The sequence below is a fragment of the Cyclopterus lumpus genome, chromosome 8, assembly GCF_009769545.1.
Source record: "Cyclopterus lumpus isolate fCycLum1 chromosome 8, fCycLum1.pri, whole genome shotgun sequence".
NCBI lineage: Eukaryota > Metazoa > Chordata > Actinopteri > Perciformes > Cyclopteridae > Cyclopterus > Cyclopterus lumpus.
In genome coordinates, this window is record NC_046973.1 from 6,070,510 (window position 1) to 6,095,316 (window position 24,807).

Here is a 24,807-nt window from a genome sequence, read left to right on the forward strand (position 1 = left end):
TATTGCAGAGGCAACAAAAAACAATCAATGAAAAATGCATTGATTCATACATTAAAAGTACATTTGTATCAGCACAAAAGAGATGTAAAAAGGAGCACTGTAGGAGAGGAACTAACCGATATATGACACTTGTATTATATGAAGACATTAAAAAAAAAGAACACATCAATGATTCTACTCTTCACTTCTCTCCTCCACTTTCTGCATAATTGGGACTCGCTCTGTGATGTCAACCACATTATGATTAATGTGCCATGTGAGTTGTGTCTTGCTCGTCACAGAGGTGTGGTTGTAGGCGGCTTCTTGTGAGACAGTCCAAGCAGCAGAGAGGGGTGAAAGGTGGAGGCGGTGTGATTCATCCAGACCCACAACGGTTCTCTCACATTAGAGAATTACAGCGCGTCACCTGGTGCCTTCAGGGGCTCCTCGGAAACGTCTAGATCCAAGTGCATCTATTTCTTTTGTTCAGTAATAACAGCAAAATTGACCCCCATAACGACAGTATTTCTGTTGTTGTTTGGAAGTTTAAGTCATTACTAGCATATATGAGGTTTGAGCGCTTCACTCAAACTCATGGTTCTGATCTATTTATAGACCTGATTTCTCATGAAGAAAATCTAAGACTTCCATGATTTCTACAGTAGAAAAAACACATTTTGATTACCTAGTATGATCATAGTTTTCATAAAATTCCAAAAGTAGGCCTTTGGAAATATTCTTGAAGGGCTAGCCTACATTTTTGATTATTTTGATGAAGGAAACATATGTTTTAGCTGTAATCAATATATTTGTTATTAATACTAACCGACAAAAAAAAGTATGTTCTTTCTGTTTATGATGAGAGCTCAGATTGTTACTGCAACAATTCCGTCTGTATTGAAGGCAGCTGTAGCTCAGTTAGTGTTGGCATTTAGACTGCTGAGTGCAGCCAAGCAGCATGAAACTACACCTAGTAAAACAGAAAAAGACCAGAAGTTAAAAGCGTTCGCCTTCAAAATAAAATGTCATCTTTCTATAAAAATCAGTCTGTTGAATTTTTCAGAGAAAGCTGGATTACGAAGTAGGAAAAGTGTGCAGCTGCTTTACACCCCCAGAATTAAAAAGTTAAAGGTTCATTGTGTGTCTGTTGGTTTGGGTTGTTGTAGAACACGCATCAACAATTAAGATGGGTCCTATATACTCTTGTGGACTTGTCTTTGAAAGGATTCCAGCATCTAAGTAGTGTAGTTCCTATTGTTCTCACATGGTGCATGCTCTTTAATTGAGTTGTATTTTGTCAAAGAAAACCTAGCACAAAACAGTTTTATTCCAGTAGGAATACTGGAGTTCAGAAATGAAGGGTCAATGCTGGCAAGCAAGAATCTGCCCTAGGCCACCGTAAAGGCATCAACAGCTGCATCTTGTGTATTTAATTTAACCGTAGCTCAACTCAACTGAACAATGAGCATGTACGGCCTGTTATGATCGGTCATGTCGCCATCCTGGTTGTTGTTGCAGTCCAGTGTCTTGTAAACCCATATTGGCTGAGAACCATTGGTTGCTTGACTCTCAAACAAAAAAAATCCATCAGTAAATTATAGACGTAGGTTTTGTTTATTTTTGTGACCATATTTGTATTGGTTCACCCATTTTCCCCCTTTTACATTCATTTTGAAGGAGACAGTAAAACATCAAGTGACTGAAGTATTGTTTATGTTTATTGTTATGTTTATGAATACAACAATAAATGGTGGGAATTATACATAAACAGATTTTTTTTACTGCTTTTACTATCATAATTACTCTAGTATATCCACTGCTGCTAGTATTTTTGGTATTCGTAACTTTTTCATCATATACTACTCTCATTATACAAATAATTTCTGTCATATTGAATGTGTTGTAACTCTGTTATGATGTTCATTCTGTATACATGACATCTATTGTACTTCTGTCCATCCGGGGAGAGGGATTCTCCTCTGTTGCTCTCCCTCAGATTTCTTCCCTTTTTCTCCCTGTTCATGTTTTTCCTGACAGAGGATGTCGTATGTGTACATATTAAAGCCCTCTGAAGCGAATTTGTGTTTTGGGGCTATAGAAAATGAATGGAATTGAATTGAAATGAATTATGCTCTAGCCAAAACTCTCAAATAAATTTCGATAGGGATTTTGTTTTGAAATCGATGACCGGAAGCGTCACGGTCGTTGTTCTCTTCAGCTTGAAACTTGTGTAAAGACAATGCAGGCCGCCAGGGAAGACTCTGCATTTCAAGGAAAACAGCCAGCTAGACATAATGGTGGGAAACAAATGCATACAACGGATGTTGAAGAAAGAGAACACCAGCTTCACGGACCGAACCGCGTGTGCGTGGAGTCACCCGGCTGCAATATCTGCTTCCTCATCCCCAGTCTCAGGACATCGGTAGCCGACTTGCCCAGATTGCTAACCCCGCAGTCCTCCCCCCAAAACCTGCGCTTCAGAATCCCGGATCTCGTCTGGTTTCTTTTTTTCTTTTTTTAAAATTGCGTCTCGGAGCCGACTCGAGCATATGACGCCCGTTTTCTTTCATCAAAGCGAAGGTGTGACCCGCTAGTTCCCTCCACCTTAAATCTGACCGCTAGGTCCGAGCTTAGCATCATCTGGAGTCGGATGGACCGCGCCGCTCGCGCGCAGCATCCTTTCAGACCCGCACTCGCCGCTGCACCGGAATGCCAACTGACTAACGAGGAAGTGGCTTTAACATGACGAGGGACGTTTTGCATCTCCGCCGCTCAGGGCCGTCGGGCGCCGCACGGACACTGTTCAGACGCCAGGTGTAATGACCGCCCCGAGCGCGCGCCATGTACGCGGCTGGCCGTGTCTGCCTCCAGCCTCGCGGGTGACACTCACGCGGGTACCGGCGGTTGAACGCGAACAGCGGCGGCGCTGATAGAAACGCCGTCGCCGGGTCAGTGCTGAGAGACTTGACGTAGCGGCTAACAGCACAATATAGTAACCATAAGCCACACCAATGGTATCCCATACGGTTTTAGTCGTAGTAATCTTATTAAATGTATATATCGGTGTACAGTCTGTTTTTTACTTATTCGGCGGAGTCCTTTTAACCGCCGTGTTTGCTATGGCATTTTTAAACGAACCCAGGCTGCTGGACTGGACGAGCTCACCTCCACATCTTCAATTTAACAAGTACGTCCTCACGGGATACCGGCCGATCTCCTCCATGCACGAATGCATCAGGAGCCTGTTTTACCTGCACAATGAACTTGGGAACATATATACTCACGGTGAGTAGAAGAGGGATTTAGTCAGCAGGGGAGATTTATGGAGCCGGTGTGACTTTGACTGTGAACCCGCAGCAGTAGCCTTTAGGTACTGTACAGGTACTTTACAGGTACTGTAGATACTGTACAGCTACTGTGATACTGTACAGGTACTTTACATATACTGTAGATACTGTACAGCTACTGTGATACTGTGCATGTACTGTACATATACTGTAGATACTGTACAGCTACTGTGATACTGTGCATGTACTGTACAGGTACTTTACAGGTACTGTAGATACTGTACAGCTACTGTGATACTGTGCATGTACTGTACATATACTGTAGATACTGTACAGCTACTGTGACTGTACAGTACTTTACAGGTACTGTAGATACTGTACAGCTACTGTGATACTGTGCATGTACTGTACATATACTGTAGATACTGTACAGCTACTGTGACTGTACAGGTACTTTACAGATACTGTAGATACTGTACAGCTACTGTGACTGTACAGGTACTTTACAGGTACTGTAGATACTGTACAGCTACTGTGATACTGTGCATGTACTGTACATATACTGTAGATACTGTACAGCTACTGTGATACTGTTCATGTACTGTACAGGTACTTTACAGGTACTGTAGATACTGTGCATGTACTGTACATATACTGTAGATACTGTACAGCTACTGTGATACTGTTCATGTACTGTACAGGTACTTTACAGGCACTGTAGATACTGTGCATGTACTTTACAGATACTGTAGATACTGTACAGCTACTGTGATACTGTTCATGTACTGTACAGGTACTTTACAGGTACTGTAGATACTGTGCAGGTACTTTACAGATACTGTAGATACTGTACAGCTACTGTGATACTGTCCAGGTGCTGTACAAATACTTTACAGGTACTGTAGATACTGTGCATGTACTTTACAGATACTGTAGATACTGTACAGCTATTGTACTGTTCATGTGCTGAACAGATACAACTGTACAGTATCTACCTGTACTGTTTCTGCGACAGGATGCCAATTTCAGGCACTGCACTCCACCCCGGAGGACATGCATTCAGGATACGTACTTAAACTTCTTCATTTGAATATGTTTGAGCTACATTCATATTTTAAGAATTTCTTCTTTTTGTCAATTGAGAATATTTGAATACATAAGCTTGTTTTGTTTTTTACATCTATTGAAGCGATGCAGAAAACACCAGTAACTTAAATGTATTGTTGTATAGTTTTCCATGTATTTAAAATACCTGTTGAGTTGAGAGGGACAGCAGGTTGTTTTTGTGATATTTACATTATGAGGCACTTGTACTTAAGTTACTCCTCTACATTTAAGAGGGAACACTGCTGTTTTAGTCCACATGCATTAGTCAGCTGTAGTTGCTAGTTTAAGTTATGGTTTTACATATAAAACACATGATACATTTAGATGTGACACATTGTTAAAGAATAAATGATCCCACAGGGTTTACTCTAGAAAAGCTGCATCTAATGATTATTTTCGGCAGATTCTTTAGATTAATTGAGTAAGTGATACCCTTTAGTCTGTGAAACTGATGCCGATTACAATTTCCCAGAGAAAAAGTTTGTGTCTACAAATATCTTGTTTTGTCTGAGCAACAGTCCAAAACCCAAATTCAGATTTAAATATGTGACAAACAAAGAGCTGGAGTGCTCGAACTAAAGTTTCACTGCTTAAAAAAAAACGACTGACGGGATTAATCAAAGTAGTAGCAGATTATGTTTCTGTGTTTTGACTAATCAATGAATAGAGCTCTATAATTTAGTTAAAATTTAGATGTAGATATAAATTACTTTTTCAAACCCAGACGGCAACCTCTGGTTTCCCGAGTGAAGCCAATGTGGAAGTGTCTAAAAACAAGCTTTCACTCTGTTGACGAGGGTCTGATTGTATAGAAGTCTCTGAGCAAATGACTTGATTTATTACCTCAGTAAACATTGTAAACAAGAGTTTATGGTCTCAATTCCTAGTTGTAAGTCTTCTTCAAAACAGCATGATGTTTATTTAGTAAATGATGGTCCATTTGGATTAAAATAGGCCATAAAGCAGAGCTCTACGGAGCTTTAGGGCAGGCATAGCGACTGATTTCCGTGACTAGCCACTCGACTGGGTGCGGGAGAAGATCCTGTTCCTTACTCGCTTTTACAAAGAGATTCCAGGGCGTTCGTATCTTTGGGTGAGGTTCCCGTTTAATTATAGTTCACAACTGACAATACAACTTGATATGTATTAGTTTCCTGGTCTCCTTCTGGTGTGTCTTGTTTGCGGTTAAAAACGTGCGATCTCCCCGTCACCCATGCGTTCTTACATCTGTCAGTTGCACCTGTGCCCCATATATAAACTGCCTGCCACACTAATACACACTGTCACCCGTGTTCAACCTGAGATAGGCTGCACACTCAAACATAAACATATACATATACATACTGTATACACAAAACACAAATATGGTGACGTCCGTTCAGCCGTTGCAAAAAAGCCAAGATGGCGACGGCTAAATCGCCATACTCGAGGCTTCAAAACAGCCCTCCGCAAACCATTGGTGAAGTCACGATGACTACGTCCACTTCTTGTATACAGTTTATGTTCTAACTCAATGAAAACACAACACTTCTTAGTGTTAGTTGATTATACACCTACTAAAACATAGTTATGAATATTATATTCCATTTCTGCCAATTAATCCCCCTAAATGTTCCACACTGTTCCTTTAACTATAAAATGGGATTCAAGCCAAATTGAACTGTCTGTCCGCTAAAGAGCAGAAGTTTGACAGAGCTGTTTGAACTGCACATAATGAAAAGTGTTTTTTTTCACCTGGACAGAAATGTCATCGTTACACAACAATATGACATTATTTTTAATAGATTGGGGCAAGGCAAAATTAATTGCAGTAATGTGTTAATCTGTGCAGCCAGAGGGGAGACTGATGTGTCGGCTTGTTAGCAATCTGTATGGTGTTTTCAGTCTGGTACGATTAAACTGCCATCAGAATAAGATCCTACAATAGAATACACCCTAGACCAGAATACATCCTACACCAGATTACATCCTAAATCAGAATACGAACTACATCAGAATACATCGTACAACAGAATACAGATTACATCCAACATAAGAATACATATTACATCAGATTACATCCTACAGCCGAATACATCCTTACATACATCAGATTACATCCTTTATATCAGAATAAATACTACATCAGATTACATCCTACGGCAGATTACATCCTATACATCAGAATAAATCCCACATCAGATTACATCCTACGGCAGATTACATCCTATACATCAGAATAAATCCCACATCAGATTACATCCTATACATCAGAATAAATCCTACATCATATTACATCCTAGAGCCATAAGAAAGTGCAGGACGTCATGTGTGTGTTCACAGACTTCGGAGAATCAGACAACTTCCTCATTCTGTAGGTCAGCACTTCACTTCCAAATGCCAGCTGACACATAATAAGCTGCAGCAGTGATCATCAGGGAAGTGGCCCTGGAAGTCTTTATTACACGACTCCAGTGACGTCAGCCGAGCATGTGACCTCACATACATCAACGCCTATATAAGGCAGCGATGTTTAATTCTCCAAATTTAGAAGCAGTGATGCAGAGCTTGTAACTAAGGTGGAACACTGTTGTTTCTTATCGCTTTGGAAAAGTTGCACGTAAAGTTTCACAAGCTGCTTTGTTTTGCATATAAACTGAAAACATCCTGCCTGCAGCTCAGCAGCTGCTCACGCCTTCAGAGGAAGTCACCCTCGGCTGTATTCAACACCGAATGGGGCTGAGTACGGCCGGTCAGCTCAGGACGAGTGGGGGGAGGAGATAACACACTTAAAATAGATGTGTTACAGTAGAAGGCATCGCCGGTGTCACCTGGCCGGGACAAATGCTGTGACATTGGGAAAGGCAGAGTGAGCATAAAACAAAAAGGGTACGCGCAATATGTGTGTCGGAGGGTGATAAATGATCGCAACAACTATGCATGGATCGCATTTCAATGGATTTATGCTCACATAGCATGAACGCCTCTCCCTGGCCCAATTGAGGAACCTACAGTACATTGGAGCTCTGTAGCCACTTGAAACACGGCCCTGTGTTGCATCATTCTAAGCAATAAGTGGGAGCCATGTCTCTCCCTCAAAGTGACGCTGTACCGATGCGTTTGTGCCAATCGTGTAGGTTTCCACTCTGCTCCACATTATTCGTGCTGGTGTCTGCACACAGTCAGCACAGTTGGAAGCCCTTCACAGCACCTCCCTTCTTGTACAGTCTGAAAAATAACGTCCAGATGTCTGAGAGTCTTGAGCCAGTGAATCCATCACAATACACACAACATCTTCGTTTGGCTTTGTCAAAGTGGTATTTTCTCCTGTTTGAACGGAAGGGTTTCATACCGGCGTGCACTTAGCTCAGGTATAGTTTTCTGTCAATCACTGGACGCCCAGAAGAAGCAACGTCTTACAGTAGATACTCCTTCAAAATATGTCACAGGCTTTAAAAATGTTATTGTTAAAATACGTCATATCGAAGACGTTGCATAATGATTGCACACAAAGTGAACTAGACTTGTTACGTTTATCGTGTACAAGAGAAGCATTGTCATTTCAAACGTGTTTCAGGTTGTCGAGCCTTGACAGGAGCTTCAGCTCTTTGCCCTTCCCTCTTCAGGCATCCCTTTGGTTTGCTTCCTGGTGCTGCTGCCTCTTAACATCCCCTGGTCTCAGATCAGCGTCACGTGGTTGGGCGTGGTGCATTTCCTGGCGTGCCTGTCGCCCCAGCTGGGCTCTGTGCTCTACCATCTCTTCATGAACCACGAGGGAGGGGAGCCCGTCTACCACACCCTCCTCAAGCTCGACGTGTGCGGCATCTGCATGATCAACACGTTGGGTAAGTCTTCCTGAAGCTCAGCAGGTTTCTTCTCATTCATTATTTTGGATTCTTTGCCTTCTGAAATTTATGGTCAGTTTACTTTGAAGGGGAAACTTTTTTTTATTGATCGTCAAGGATTTCGCAGGGGAGCGTTCTGCTTGATTTATAAGAACGTGTTTGTCAATAATGATCCAAGTTCTGAAATGATTATTGATCTGTCCATGCTGCCTGTATTAGCCTACTAAAACCAAAATGACACAATATTTTTCACTTATTTTATGGTTATGAACAAGCAACTTAGCTTAGCGATAAAATACATATTATTCCGATAATACAGTAATAATTCATATTATGTCATGAGCCTGGATATCGGTGTTTTATAACACTGGTGCAGGGCCCGTGGCTGTTCAGAGCGGGTCGATTGCTTGGCTCTTGGTATCGAGCGCTGCGTTTGTAGTCCGACCCGGAAGTTAGCATCGCACTGGTTACCTCGACGAAAAGCCAGTGGGATCTTTTCATTGGAATTTGGATTACTGCAGAAAACCTTGTGGCAAACACAAGTTTGCGATACTTCCATGTTTTGTTCAGCAAAATAATCTTTACAAATGAACACCACAATGAACACGCCAGAAGTAAAAGCTTTCGTTAGGCTTTAAACAAACTCCGCCACGGTCACATGACTTCGTCACTGCCACGAAGCTTAAGGCAGACGAGTCATGTGATGACGTTTTGTCGTCTCATTTAACTCAGCAACCGTCTTTTTTAGGACACGTAAAACCTTCAGTCTAAGGCTGCAACTGATTATTCATTATTTATTAGTTCTTGTTTATGAAATTTCTGAAATAAATTCTATAAAAAGGCCCATCACAATTCCCGCTTCGTTTAAAAGAATATATACAAATATATATTTAATTGTTTATGATATAGATCAGAGAAAATCAGTCAATCCTAATTTCAGAAGCTGGATCTTTTGCATTTTTTTTGCATTTTTACTTAAATAATGGCTTAAAGATTACTGATTTAATAGTGTATCGATCGGCATATGAAATAATTGACGAATCGTTTGACCTCTAGATGAGTCCAATAAAACAGAACTGCTTTCAGTCAAAGTCACGGCTCCGCCGCTGAACAGAAGGAGCTCTCGGTATGAACTTAACGTATTTCTTTCCGCATTTCAGTAAATGTTCCCCCTGCTAAAACGTTTTCTTTTCATCAAAGTTACCACATCTGGACAGCATAGTTATTTAGTTAGTAAGGGACTTCCACATGACTTTCACATGAGTTGAGGCAGCAGCTAAACATCAGAGAATCTGAATGCTGCTCACCTCACTCTAAAAGAGCTGCGTCACACTCGGTTCAAACAATTTGACCTTTGTCCGCTGAGGCTCGCACCAGGCGTTACATAGCTGCTGAGTCGGGCATCATCAACGCTCCATCTCTGTGCTGACTCCTCATTGTGTTGTCTTGTCTCAGGGGCGCTGCCCATCGTCTACAGCACGCTGCTGTGCTACCCGTTCATCCGCACTGTGGCCCTGTCGGTCTACATCCTGCTGTCCAGCCACGCCATCTACTGCGCCGTCACGGCTCGGAGCAGCGTTCGCCGGCTGCGATCCTTCGCCTGGCAGGCGGTGTTCCGCTTCTCCTTCTTCCTGCTGCGCTGGGTGGGCGTCGGCGGCGGCAGCCCCACCTCGTTACGCCACTTCCTCACGATGGACGCGCTGGCCGTGCTGGGCGGGATCATCAACATCATGCGCATCCCGGAGCGCTTCAGCCCCGGCCTCTTTGACTACTGGTGCAACAGCCACCAGATCATGCACGTACTGGTGGTAGGCTCCATCCTGTACCTGCACTGGGGCGTGCTGGACGACCTGCTGTGGATCAACAGCTACAACTGTCCCTCAGACTGACCTTCCCCCTCCTGCAGCCCCCGACCCCTCAAAAGGAGCACTTTGCTGTGAGGTTAAAGGACCTTTGAGGGGAGGGGTGTGTTTACAGAGAGAAGGGGAGGGAGGGAACTGATGCAGCAAGGGGAGACAATATGTGGTCCGTGCATGTGTCCAAACTCAGAAGGTGCATATCTCCGTCCATCTTGGTACTTTGTGCGAATGCAGGCAAAAAGTATGTCAAGTAACACGCACAAGCATTTTGACTCTTTCAGTCTCCGTCAACATGGACACGCACAGGTGTATACGGACACACTAACACACGTACACAGCTAAATGTAAAGGTTTTAAACACTAACATGACTGAGTATTGAACACTAAAACGTCTTAAGAAAAGGCTCTAACAGGTAAGTTTCAAGCCTTTACGTAAAAATAGAAGTTTTACTTGAGCGTTAGTTGTGGTTGGTTAAGACAGTCTGTTGATATCACATGCTCAAGATCCTCAGATGTCACTGTTGCTACCTATGCAGCACATCCATATCTCAACTCATCACACACACACACACACACACAACGCACACTCAGACACCCTCACACCTATATTTTTATACTACATGTACATACTGTCAGTGCGGCACAAAGCACTTAATGAGTTTCAAATGAGTTTTACTGGAACTAATTGTTCTGTCTGCGTTTCCCCGTTTTGTGCCACGCCCTCTTTCTTTATGTTCGTGTCAAACTGATTAATCCTCACTGTCACAAGACGACGAACAAATTAAGATGGGTGAGGGGGTTCATTCCTGAGCGTGCGAGAACGTTTGAAATGACTTGCTTTAGGTGGCTTGCACCACACATTACAATCTATTGTGCAGCGTTAACTGTTTCGTTCTCACCTGAACCCAGTGACGTTGAAATTCAGGCATTTCTTTAACCAACTAAGGGAGAAAGTTGCTACTATTTCGTTTTATGGAAAATGAGGTTGTATAATTTTGAAGTTATCAACAATATTTGTTCTGTAGAAAACCAACAGGAACAGGCACACTGAAATGCCACCACGTGTACATTAGAGCGGGATGCGCATGTGGCAGCGAGATCCACTGAAGGTTAAGTGGTTTCCACTTAACAATTGACAACTTTTTAATATATTTTACGTATAATTATAAGTTCCTAAGCAATTAGTCCCGGTTTAGACAAACTGCAGATAGAAAGATACCTGCTTATTGGCACAATATGCACAAAACACTGTTATGAAATATATATAATATTTATTGTGTTTTATTTATTTGCTGATACAGGTAAATTTATGTTTCTGTCAGCTGCTTAAACTGTTTACGTTGTTGCTGTGCAGGATCACAGGCTGACAGATCAAATTAGAGGTCAGAGAAAATCCCAAGGATTAGCTCCTCATATTCTCCCCACACTCTTTTTCCTGGAAGTAATATTGTAGAAAAAGTCTGCCTCTAAGCATTGCCATTCCCACAACATTCCCAATAATCAGCAAGAAAGAAAACACATTGTTTTGTGACATCAGAAACCTGTGCAGCCCTCTTATAAAGATGGTATTTATGTCTAATGTTCTCTGTTTTTAAAGATTGTTCGACGGTATTTGGATGTCTATTTGTACATTGGCTCTACATGATGATGGTTTATAAACATCAGTCATTACTGCCACAGAATGGTGCACATTATTGACTTTATTTATGCTCTCTTATTTAAATGCATTGCTTTTGCCCCGCAGCTGGATTTGTGTTCTGTGAGTAGCACCTTTTTTCACCCGAGCAAAGGTTAAAGTGGAGTTGTACTTTTATTAAGCTGGCCTCTCCAAACAGGAATGAACCCCTGTGCCCTCGCGTCACGTCTCAGTTTCACCACTTGTGTGTGAATGTCCATGATTGTTTTGCCACTGTATTCCTCTGTGGTATTTCAGCCACTACTCCTTGAGTAAAAGTAACTGTTGCTCAAGACTAGTGGTTGAAGTGAGATGTCTTTTCCAAAGGCGCTCCTTACTTTCTAAATGACATTGCACTTGTCTCCCGAGACAACAGTCGCAGACGCCTCGTGACGAGTTGCCAATCCCGTCAGACACGCTTCATCTTGCCAAATTAGCAGCATCTGAGGTGTAGCACATCCTCTGCTTCCTGTGACTCATAGGTGAAGAAGGATTTCCCACAGTCGTAATCACGTACACTAGCCTCAGACTGCGTCTCCATCCCCCCCACCCAACCAACCCCCCTACTTTCCTGTGTCTCACTCCGACACAGTGATTATTAACTACACTGACCGTGGTACAATGTAAAAGCTGAAACTAAAGTATTATTGGACAACGAATTAAACTGATAATAATGCATGAACGTAGGTATAAATCACACTGATGTCTCATAGTGTTAGCTAATCGTTCTTTCATCATAGCCACAGACCGAGTCACTCACTCCTAGAAATGGCCGTGGGGGTGGGGGGTGGGGAGAGATGGAACGGATCAGATCACTTATACAACACACGGCACTGCTCATTGTTCTCTAAAGGGCTTGGGATTAAAGTAAATTATAATTCTGAAACCTATTTAAAGTCTATATAAATAATGTAAATACATGTATGTAGATCATATATCCATACAGTGCAAACAATATACCCAGATCCATATTTGATACATACACAATATGTTAAGGGAATAAAATATAGCATAAGAAGAAATGGGATTAATGGTTTGCCCCATAGAAGCTGCTGTAGGGGAAAGCAGACGCGGCTTCAGATTGATTTCAAAGACGTGTGTTTGCTTCGCTGTGTCCAAATGTGAACAACACAGCGGGAAAGAAATACTGACATTGGTTTCAGTGGTAATGTAGAGTTGTTTGACCTAACCAAGAATGCTTTTTATCATTTAAATGTAACCACTTTTTTCTAGACACGTGGGAAAGACAAATTTGAATCTCGGCGAGCATGTGAATACCTCGACTACCACTGGTCTATCTATGCATTATCAGCCGAAGGATATGCAACAGTAAAGTCGATATGCGTTCGTCGAATGAGCTCTCGGATCCGCTGTCACGGAGGGCTTCGCTCCAACATCCTGGGTCTCCCACTTCTCAGGGTGCCATAACAGTAGCTGTAACATCCAAGGCCTGAGCTCCACTGTCTGAAACATGGCCGCGAGACGCTCCTCCACCTCCACCTGCAGACAAAAGGTGGAAAGGGAGTATTTCTCTTAAAACCATGTTACATGAGTGGAACCTGGCCAGAAATATTGGTCTTTGTCCTTTTGCCTGTATGTTAAATGAAAAAAAAGAGAAAAAAAGACATGATGTTTGAACACGTCACTAACGAAACAAAATTCATTTTTTAATATAAAACACAGGTGCCGGATAGCCTGTTTATGACCTGTTTATAATGGACTACCTGTATTGTTATATACTTATTATTCTGATTACTGTTATTCTGTGGATCCTAACGATGACACTGGTCTATGTGTACAGATAATGAAACGAGCCCTTTCCTTTAGGATGAAGGGAGCTTTCTGGAGGGTCTGTCTGTTATCGTCCCTTCACCTCACGGCTTTTTAAAACTGACAGCGGAGTAAGTGTGGCTCCATCTAGAGGACATTCATGTGCACTGATGCAGGCATTACTGTAGCCACACTGCAGGCAAATGAAAAATAACCGACAGTTTGTAATACTGTCGTTCTCCTGGGTTTTTTATTTTATATTTCCGAACCATGTATATGTTCACATGTGTGTGTGTATGAGCTCTCGAGCAGAACCCACGCTACCATTTCCTCCCTTTGCACTGATGGGGGAGCTGACTGCATCCCCGGAGAGTGCCTCATTATCCAGTCTGTTTGCAAATTAATGTGCACGAATGCAGACACACAGTTTGTTCCTGTGCTGTGGTTCACACATCTGTCTGACATTAGTGTCCTGTGTAACAGACAGGCTCTCACACTCCTCAGTCTCCAGCAACGATTGTGCAATAAACTGAAGTCTATATTTTTAAAACTGCCTAAAGGCTATCTCTTTCATCCATGTTACTGTTATTGTTATTGCATGTGTGTGAGTGAGTGAGTGAGTGAGTGTGTGTGTGTGTGTGTTTGCTTTTTTATTTCTGTGTTTGTGAGGGACGATAAGTTTTAGGAGTATAAAGTGAGATTATTGCTCGACTCAGGAGTGGATTTTAACTTCCTTCCCATCCCAATCTCACAAAAGAAAACCCGTCCCAAATCCCTGAAGAATTTCCTCTCTCCCGTCCCATTCCTGTTTATTCATATTAGAACTGCATATTTATCTATTTACTCTGACCTTTTATTATGATTCTGATCCCACCCGCTCCCATTGACTTTTTCCCCGTCCCAGTCACGTGATGAATCGTAAAATGAACTCCCATCCTGCAACCCGCAGGATTTCCAAAAATAGATATAGATATAGGATATAGATCTATCATTGTGATGGATGGTGCAGCATTACGTTCAGGTTTGTTACAGCTAGACTGACAATTGAATACTTTTTACAGTTAATGCAATGTTGCTGAAAGGCCATTTTTATTATGGTAACTGGAATCTGGGCTGCTTTTTGTTGACCGGGCATGTTTAAGGCTCTAATTGAGGTCAGGTCTAACAACAGTAGGAGAGGGAATGCATTATGTCAGTGAGTGACTCGTTCCCTTAATATAGCTGTACGTGTGGATGAGGATCAAATGTTCCCAACAGTGACAGAAGCAAAGTCTGTCAAAGCAACGACAACTGACCTCAGCTCTTCGAGTAGTACATTAGTAGAAGACCTTGTTAATGGGGTGGATTATAAACACATATGTGATAATAAATCTCAACTCTCTCCGGGGCTGTTAGCCCTGAGCAGCAACAAGATAAATGGTGGTGGAGGAGGAGTGCGTAACAGCAGCATGCGAGTGCTGAAGGCGGAGAGAGAACAGTATTTAAAAAGAGAGAGGAGCAAAATGATAGGCTGACAATGAAGATGTGTCACTGTGTTACATGGATGGTGTGAACAGCTGATATCGTGATTGACAGACAATGACAGCAAAGAAAGTATGAGTGAGCACGCATGAGAAGAGTGAAAGGCAGGATGAATGAGCAATAAACTCCAGGCCTATAAGCAGACAAAAGAATAGTCTACCTGGGGGAATTCCTGCCAGAGCTTCATTATTAACATTAGGAGTTAGAAACTAAATCAACTAGATATGAGATCCTCACAAATACTGTCAAACGCTTTTAGGTGAATGTTAGGGCAAAGGGTGCTGCGGGTGTTCTTGTAGTTATGATGGGTGGGGTTAGTGGCTAGGGGGCTAGGGAATGTGTCAAAGGGGGGTCTTCACAAGTATAGACGTGTTAGTGCATGTTTAATACGGATTGAGTCACTATAATAGAAAGATGAGACATTACTGGACTGCACCTCTTCAAGGAGAAGATTAGCTCAGAGTGTGTTACTGTAGGTGCACAGGTTGTTTATTTAAAGGTCACAGGTTAAGGAAAGGGGGTTGAAACGGGTGTTTCAGCATTTTTACTCCTGACAGTTTCACAGGTGTTTCGTCAAAGCTTTTCCTCTCGCATGTCAGGGTAAACTGCACCTTCAGCTCTCGACTTCTCAGCAGTGCATTCTGGAGCTTCTGTGACCTCATAATGCTTTTTAACCCTTTAATGATCACTGCAATTTCCCAGAAATCTATGGATTATAACCTATGTGCACTGTACTGTACTGTCATTTGAACCTCGATATAATCTTACAAAAGTTCCCATAAAAATCAGACCGTCTTCACGCTGCCTTCTTCAGTTGTTCAACCCTGACATGTCAAACGAGACCCCTCCCACTTCCACCTTCATTTGAAGCTCTCACTTCCTCCATGTCGTTTTGTACTTCAACCTACCGGCTCCTCCAAGTCCTCATTCTGGTGGTAGGGTGTTTGGTGCTTCTCTGAAACTCCTTGACCTGAATCGGCCCCACACGACTCCCAGGTAGGCCTGCAACATCTGTCTGCAGCTTGTTTTCACCGATAAAACATCTGTGAAGATATCATTTTACCATATATACATTTATTATATTATAGGTAAATAGCAGGTAAAGATAGCACAACAAAACCGATTTCAATCTAGCATCTTTGATCCTCATGGCTTGAGTTCTCCTGTTTTCAGTCAGTGACTTGTTTCCTTGGTATGAGGCAATGTTTTCCATCACAACAGAGAGAGAAATTATTGACATGCATTTAGGCTCCTGATAAAATTACAGCTCACTCTATAAAGGATTATTAAATTAGGTGTAGAGAGCAGCCAGAGAGGTCTTGTGATGCACATGCAGCAAAGCTATTGTACTCTTTTGAGTCTGAGCTGAGGCGCGGCTGCAGATTTCAGGAAGTACAATCTACAAATGGAGGTAAAGCAAAAATATATTCAGTGTATAAGTGGTTAATTTTGCTAAATAGTGCAGCTTATTTTCCAGCTTGTATTGGTTTGGACTTCTGTATAATTTGACACAAATCTGCTTTGGTGAAGGATGCATTTATTGCATGTTATTTAACATTTAATCTGTATTTGTAAGTATGTGCACGTCGGAAAATCAGTGACAGAGTGTGTGAAACACCAAATTTGGCAAAAAAGTAAGGTTTGTGGTTGTGTTGCTCACTCTGAAGGATGTGGTGTAACTGCCGCTTTGGGTAACTGAAGTGCCTTCTTCGCCATACAGCTGCTCAATTCATGGTAAATAGCATTATATCTTCATACTGCTGTATTGACGAAATGATCTTCAGCATGCACAATAATTTAAGTTACGCACAGGATCACAATGTATAGAACGATGAGGGGACTGGGAACAGTCATAGACAGACTAGAGGAAGCAGTTGTGAAAGCTTTTGCTTCCTCTTTTTTTTAAAGCTTTCCTCTGTCGTGTGTCGTCAACTTCGTGGCTGTTACTTTATTTCCACTTGAAAATCTACAAGCATAAACTTTGATGCTTATTACAGGTAACTCTTATATGCATTCAAATGACAACATTTGGTGTGATTTTGAAATGCACAGTAATAGATCTGTTTCCACTATTAGAGACTCTTTTTTTTTTTTTTTACATCTGGCTTCCTGCACAAAAGAACCTGCCCTTTTTATTTCCAACCTGTCTCCATTTTAACCCTTGCTTCGTTTTCCAGTTCACCATGTCCAGGCAGGTTGTGAGGTCCAGTAAGTTCCGTCACGTCTTCGGCCAGGCTGTGAAAACGGACCAATGCTACGATGACATCCGAATCTCCCAGATGACGTGGGACAGCAACTTCTGCTCCGTTAACCCCAAGTTTGTGGCCATGATTGTGGACGCCAGTGGTGGAGGATCATTCATTGTGTTGCCCCTGAGCAAGGTGGGTCACAGGAAACACTGTGGTTGTGTTGGCAAGAAGGAGAGGAATATGCAGATATATATATATATATATATATATATATATATATATATCTGCTGCTTGGCTCTCTGTGTCCTTCAACTTCCTATAATACCTTTATTGGATGTGTTGATTTTTTTAGAATCTGGTTCGATGTTTGTTTATTTCAACACCATGCTTACGATTAAAAATGTGCACACTGCCAGTCACCATCACACATTCAGCTGAATAAGGAAGTTTGATGCTGACTTTGAGTCTTTCTACACGTCACTCGCTCGGCTGTTGAGAGGTTTTTGCCATATTAGGAGTTTGTTGTCAGCTCAGTGAGGGCCGGATGTGGCTTCAACCCAGTTATTCTACTGTCACTTATGTTAACTTCGTACGTTAGGTGACTTGAAACCCTTTATTGTGTTTCCTGAAAAAGTGGAACATTGTAAACATATGAATTTGTCAAAGGTTGTGAACTAAATGATGCTTGCGTGTTCCCTCCCTGAATTCTAATTTACACCCGGTCTCTGCAGGTCTTGAAAAGTCTCTTAAAAGCATTAAATTCAGTTTCCTCAAAAATAAATTGGTTAATCCATCCATCAAAGGACGTGCACAAGGTCGGGCTAAAGTTGCCTGAGCATTACCCATTTGATGTTTTAAATTAAAACACCATATCATTCAGTCTTGTATTACTTTTTGATAAGCATGCCTCAGCGGGACACAGAGATCAAGAGTCATAAAACAATTAAGACGCATGTGTCCATACACACTAGCAACTGAAGCATAATGAGGTTATTCTTTGAATCATTTATTCAGGTGTGAAAACCTGATAGCATCAAAACAATGTGAAGAAGTAAAAAACGCTTAATTGGTGCATTTTCAGATTAACCCAGTTAATTTCAGCTTTATGTTACTTTTTAAATTTTTTTAATTAATCTATAACATTTGAAACAATTTACAAAATGTGATTTAAAAAGAAATCCCTCTAGGCCATTTTGTTTTGGTTTTCTATCGTACTTTCATACTTTGGCCGATACAACAATACAAAAAGACATTTTTCTATCATACTTTCATACTTTTGCCGATACAACAATACAACAAGTTATTAATTTGCATTCTATGTGAAACGTCTTAAATTCAACTTGGTTGAACCCTGCAGAATCCACATTATTCATGGTCCTGTTGCCCGTGAAGTATACAGTTCTCAGGGGGAAACAAATGAGTAAAGGGTCCAGTGGGCGTGAAATTGCAGAGAAATGTACTGCAGACGGGGAGATACTCATCCTGTTTGGAGATGAATATTCGTTCTGTCATGTTCCTCTCGTCTTGCTTTAAGGACAATAACACGTTTAGTTTTTTTTAACTTATAAACCAGTAAGTTAATAAACAAGATGTGATAAGGTGAAAGGTCAAAAAATGTCTCAAGCAGATGAAACGCAACATTAATGGTCATGATGCCGTGGTCCAGGCATGATGTTTGGAGGGAGGCCCAGCCCAGGCTGGGACAAGGAAGGAAAACCAGAAGAACCATGGGATTGCACCTCCTCGGCCCTGATCCCCTTTTCTAACCCAGTTACTAGACATTAGGTGTAATTGGAGGCATAGCTGTGGAATTTGTATCGTCCCGATTATCAACTTCCTCCTCCCACCTTGGCTAAATCATCAAGGCCTTCTCACTCCATCATATTTGTGTGTAACCTTTCAGTCCCTCGAACACTTTGAGCTTTTGAAAGTAGAGTTCACCATCCTTCTCTGTGTTTCTGTCTCTGCAGTCCGGACGCATCGACATGTCCTACCCGACCGTGTGCGGCCACACAGGGCCAGTCCTGGACATCGAGTTTTGTCCTCACAACGACAACATCATTGCCAGTGGCTCTGAGGACTGCAGTGTCATGGTAGGCATCACTGTGATACAGCAATCGTTCACGTTTTCACGAAAGCACGACATGACGTTTCATTGTATATGGGTGTACTCTAATGTGTGTTAAACTCGGAATCTAATTTGTTTCCATGCTAATTAGATTTGGGAGATCCCGGAAGGCGGGCTGACCGCGCCGCTCACGGATCCTGTGGTCAAACTGGACGGCCACTCAAAGCGCGTTGGCATCCTGAGCTGGCACCCCACCGCCCACAATGTGCTGCTGAGTGCAGGTAACACCCGCTGAAGCCACCAGGAGCACCCTGGAGCTGCGTTTAATGATCTGACAGCGAGCTCTTGGCTTGTATATCAGAGAAACAAGGGTGCTGTAACGTCACAGATGTTTTGCTGAATGAGATTCACACTTTTCGAACAGGAAGTCCTGACAGCCTCCACCCACTTAGTTCCCTCTGAACACTTACTGAGGCTCACAGCAATGACCAGGACTCCTTAAACTACGGCGCTAGACAACACACACTTGCTTAATACCAACCGGCTAGAGTCAGTAGGACAGGACAATGTGATTAGAATTGATAATATCATGATATTCATTGTAGATAAACCATTATTGAATTATGAACCGGCTGTAATTGCTGGTAATATACAGTTCAAACCTTTGATTTCTGGATGTTCCAGCTTTTAAGCCTGGGATAAAGGTGGTACATTTCTAGTCTTTTGCATTTGATTAAATGAATGATGTTTTAGACTCTGTGTGAGTTGCTCCTCTCTTTTCTGTGTAGCTGTGGCAGCTCTCACCAAACACACGAGACATGTCAAACATGTCACTTCATGTGTATCACTGAATATTTTCCAGGAATGAACTCAGCAGCTCTGAGTGGTTTTGGGAAGTCAGTGTGAAAGCTTTCGTCAGAGTCTGAATCTCTTATGCCACATCTATGTTTTTAATGAGAAAGTAAGGCACATTTTACCGCGATACTTACCTGGAATTAATTTGATTCATACAGTAGATCAATGGCTGTGAATCCTGTTTTTATTTGTGGCTGTTGTGTCCATGCAGGCTGTGATAACGTTGTGATCCTGTGGAATGTTGCCCGTGGGGAGGCCGTGGTGAGGATCGACAGCGTTCACACCGACCTCATCTACAGCGCCTGCTGGAACCGGGACGGCTCCAAGATCCTCACCTCCTGCAAGGACAAGACCATGCGAGTGCTGGACCCACGCAAGGGCACCGTCCTCATTGTAGGTTTCCTCCCCTTCCTTCCTTCCAGCCATCCTTCCATCCTTCTTTCCTTCCCTTGAACACCGCACTACCAAAAAAGTCTTAAATTATATTTGTCAGCAAAAATCTGGAGTGACATTTAACTCACAGACCGTAATCATTAGGGCTGCATCCAAGGATTATTTTTATTATTGAATAATTTGCAATGACATTCTTCTTGGTTAATTAGTTAATAATTATGTTCACAAAAGGTAAGAAAATATGAAAGAAACCTCATCACAATGTCCCAGAACCCAAAGGGACGTCTTGAAAAAAACATCTAGAGATATTGATCTTTTAAAATGTCCTATATTTACGGCCTTTTGAGAGGCTGCATATTTTAGGCATTTTTGCTTAAAATATTATAATTTGCTTTACATTTTGGTCAATGGACTCTTTGGATAATTGACTGCTTGTTTTCTAAATTTGAGTGACATTTAAGTAAGCATTTTCTTGAGCAATTTTACAAATTTCAGTACAAAAGTAAAGGAATTTAATACTACTTTTTGTTACAAGTGAAATTGAAAACTTTTAACCAGCAACATTATCAGTTCACTTCACTCATCCGATTATCATCTTCTTGCACATGCTAATAACAATAATAACAATAATCATAATAATTAAAAAATATAATTGTTTTTGATATTGTCATGGTACTAAATAATTGTATTATTAAATATTTGAAATGTAATAATATGATATTATTTGTATACTCATAAGGGGTAATCATATTTCCATCCAGAACACTTATTACTAGTATGGATAATTTTGGACTGAATAGTCATGTCTGTAACACCTCCATCTCTGCTCTGCCCCTCACGCCTCCAGGAGAAGGAGAAGCCTCATGAGGGCTCCAGGCCGACTCGGGCTGTGTTCGTGTCCGACGGGAAGATCCTCAGTACAGGCTTCAGTCGCATGAGTGAGAGACAGGTGGCGCTGTGGGACCCAGTGAGTGTCAACATGTTCAAGACTGTCTTACATTCTGTTCTGTCTCTAGCTGAAAACTGTTTTTACTTTATTACTATTATTCATCTTTCTTATTCTTCAATTGTAAATATTTTTATTGCAGCTTTCAGAGTGACACATAACGTTTAAGTATTTATGTACAAGTATTAAGAATACATTAAAAACTGAAATACCAGTTCCAACTTCGGCAGGATTATGTTTTACTGTTAGCTTGTCAGGGCCTGTAGAGATCTCCTCCAGATTTGTTTCTCAAATAGGTGGACGAGTACCCCTAGGGGTACCTTTGAGTACTGCAGGGGGTAATGAATATTAGTGATACATAATACCTAAAATAATTAGAGAATAATAACTTCAATAAATAATGCAACTGTAAGTTCAATAAACCACATTTTTTATTCAATAGTCATATTTTTTAATTAAATTGTTATCTGCTGTAACTGTCAACTGCAAAAACATAAACAATCACATTCATGATAACATGTGTTCAGTTTGGATATTGAATGATGAACAAATATCAGGTTAATGGATCAAAACATTTTTTTTTGATAAATTCAGGGATGGATTAAAACATGTTTTTTTCAGTTACAAGATTGTTCAGACACTTGACTGAAACATATTTAATAGGGGTTATTGTGGAAACAAGTTTGATAACCACTGTTTTATAAAAGAAATACTGTGCTTTGAATAACAATTTGTATTGAAATATTTTCCACAGAAATGTTCAGTCACCTCGTAGAATTTATCCTTCGCTGTGTTTAGAGTATGTCATTTTCTAAATGACATACTTTCAGAAGATACAAATAAGCTGACATAACAGCCTTCTGGCATTGAACTCATACATCATTCTGCACGATGAAGCTGAAAAATCCAACTAAAATAACAATAGGAAAGAGAATATTTTTATTTTCATTACATGAAAATCTTGACAGTTGGACTTTTTGTGGGGCTTTTCAAAATGTTACCAAACTGTTACTCCGGAGTTATTTACTTTATTTACGACACTGCTGTTTCGTAACTGCCAGCTTACAGCTCAAAGGGCGATGTTGCTCTGCAATGTCCCACATCAAGCTCAATTTAATAAGTCCTCGGCTTACCTGCAGTCTGCTCGAGCAGCCCTTTTTTACACAGCATCTTGTATTCGTTGTAATCAAACGTCCAACTCTTTGTTTCTGAATCTCCTCTCACAGAATAACTTCGGGGAGCCTCTGACCCTGCAGGAGCTGGACACCAGTAGTGGCGTCCTTTTGCCATTCTTTGACCCAGACACTGGCATCGTCTACCTCTGTGGCAAGGTTAGATTTAGATGTGGAAATAACCGCCTTTCTGTGTCTGTCTCACCCAGCACAAACGCATACAGCTGACGCTCACATCTTGTTCACAGGGAGACAGCAGTATTCGTTACTTTGAGATCACAGATGAAGCCCCTTATGTCCACTACCTGTCCATGTACAGCAGCAAGGAGAGCCAGAAGGGGATGGGATGCATGCCCAAGAGGGGTCTGGAGGTCAACAAGTGTGAAATCACCAGGTAAAGACGTTCATGTCCAGTGGCGGAATAAGTATTCAGATCCTTTACTTCAGTAAAATAATTGAATAATAATCCACTACAAGTAAAAGACTCACTCAAAAAAGTAGAGGGATAAAGTAGTAGGAAATAATAAATAAAATAGTACAGTAAATGACCTTGTGTAAATGTACTAAGTTGCATCCTCCTCTGGTGATGTCTTTATAAAATCAAAAGTAGCTCAGCATTTTTGGGACTTTTAGTCTTGTTTATGTGGAAAAGAGTCTACTTCCTCAAAAGGAAACTGATTAACTCAAATATTTCTTCCCTCAGGTTCTACAAACTCCATGAGAGGAAATGTGAGCCGGTCGTCATGACGGTGCCACGCAAGGTACAATATACACTACATGTGCTTTTATCAGTCACAGTGAGTTTCTGGGTTGACACGTAGATTAATTTGTGCATTTCTAACCTGACCTCACTCTTTGCTTCTCTGCCTGTGCAGTCCGATCTGTTCCAGGAGGATCTGTACCCGGACACCATCGGCCCTGAGCCTTCAGTCGAAGCTGATGACTGGTTTCAAGGAAAAGATGGCCAGCCTATTCTGATCTCTCTAAAGGATGGGTTTGGAGCAACCACCAAGGCCAAAGAGTTCAAAGTTCACAAGAGTCTCCTGAAGACCACAACTGCTTCTGCTGGGATTCAACATGATAACAGCGCGGTGAGACATTTAAAGCTAAAAGCTACGTCACATTGAGGGTTCAAACTCTTTCAAACGCTAGAGTGGGGGAATAAGTAATGCAATTAACTTACATCTGACTCCATTTCTTTCTACTTCTACTACATTTCAAAGGGAAATATTATTTATTTCACACCTTTAGTCACACACTTAAATATAATATTACTACTGCATATAAAGTTATTCAAACGCAGTCAGTGATAATGTTTGAATAACAACATATTTTTAATAATATAACACTTTACTTTTACATTTTACTGATTTTACTGTCTTCTGTACAGTTTTGGTTGCAGGACTTTTACTTGCACCCAAGTATTTTTACAAAAGTGAATACAACATGCAACCTTTTTTATTACCTTCTTATGAATATAATGGGACTATATGGCACTCAATATTTTTATTCTCGTGCTATGTTGTCCTATTATTTTGGAGAGACGGCAGACATCTACACAGCCAATATCTCCAAAATGTAGGCAACTCATACCAACAGTGTAGATTGATAAATAGCACGACAGGGAACTGGTATCAACTGTGAGTCTGTAATCACACTGTAACTCTATCTGTTTCTCAGGAGGTGCAGTCCTTGAGAAAGGAGGTGAAAAACCTCAACGCAGCAATAGAGGAGCTGACCAAGCGCGTGAAGGAGCTGGAGAGCAAGCATTAAACTAGAGAGGTTTGATAAACAAGATAAATAAATCCAGAGTAGAAGTTAAGAGAGAAACAATGGAGCAAAGAAAGACATTAAGAGAAGAGAGTGCTGTTGTAAATCTGATTGTAGTGAGAAATCTGCAGTTGTTTTGTTTTGTTTGGCTTGAATTTGTTTATTTGGTTTGTCTGCTCAATTAAAAAAAATCCTATTTTAATATATGTGTTTAGTTTGGAATAAAATCCTCTGTATTTTCAAAATACTGTTGTGACTTTTTTGTGAAATGAAATACACATGAAACACAAGTTTGAATTACACACCAGATTTTAATCATTTGTACTTATCTATTTGTACAAAACGAGAAATAAAACAACAGGAGCAGGAACAAATGTTTTATCAGATGTTTG

At 41.1% G+C, this 24,807-nt stretch overlaps 2 protein-coding genes across 4 annotated transcripts; both read left to right on the forward strand.

Annotated features, from left to right (window-relative positions):
• The first annotated feature begins 2,195 nt into the window (after positions 1-2,195).
• On the forward strand, positions 2,196-11,738 carry paqr4a (progestin and adipoQ receptor family member IVa). Of its 2 annotated transcripts, XM_034539131.1 has the most exons (4): positions 2,217-2,993; positions 3,122-3,264; positions 7,979-8,197; positions 9,653-11,738. In XM_034539131.1, the coding sequence occupies exons 2-4, from the start codon at positions 3,201-3,203 to the stop codon at positions 10,084-10,086; spliced, it is 717 nt and encodes a 238-aa protein (XP_034395022.1). In that variant the 5' UTR covers positions 2,217-2,993; positions 3,122-3,200; the 3' UTR covers positions 10,087-11,738. The 2 variants fall into 2 exon arrangements, with proteins under 2 accessions (XP_034395021.1, XP_034395022.1); XM_034539130.1 differs by having other exon boundaries at positions 2,196-3,264.
• Positions 11,739-15,884: 4,146 nt separating this feature from the next.
• On the forward strand, positions 15,885-24,663 carry coro1a (coronin, actin binding protein, 1A). Of its 2 annotated transcripts, none has more exons than XM_034538853.1 (11): positions 15,885-16,018; positions 17,200-17,403; positions 19,182-19,304; positions 19,431-19,560; positions 20,346-20,527; positions 21,375-21,494; positions 22,700-22,804; positions 22,894-23,039; positions 23,349-23,406; positions 23,521-23,736; positions 24,326-24,663. In XM_034538853.1, the coding sequence occupies exons 2-11, from the start codon at positions 17,206-17,208 to the stop codon at positions 24,416-24,418; spliced, it is 1,371 nt and encodes a 456-aa protein (XP_034394744.1). In that variant the 5' UTR covers positions 15,885-16,018; positions 17,200-17,205; the 3' UTR covers positions 24,419-24,663. The 2 variants fall into 2 exon arrangements, with proteins under 2 accessions (XP_034394744.1, XP_034394745.1); XM_034538854.1 differs by lacking the exon at positions 15,885-16,018 and adding an exon at positions 16,895-17,019 and having other exon boundaries at positions 24,326-24,656.
• Positions 24,664-24,807: the final 144 nt, after the last annotated feature.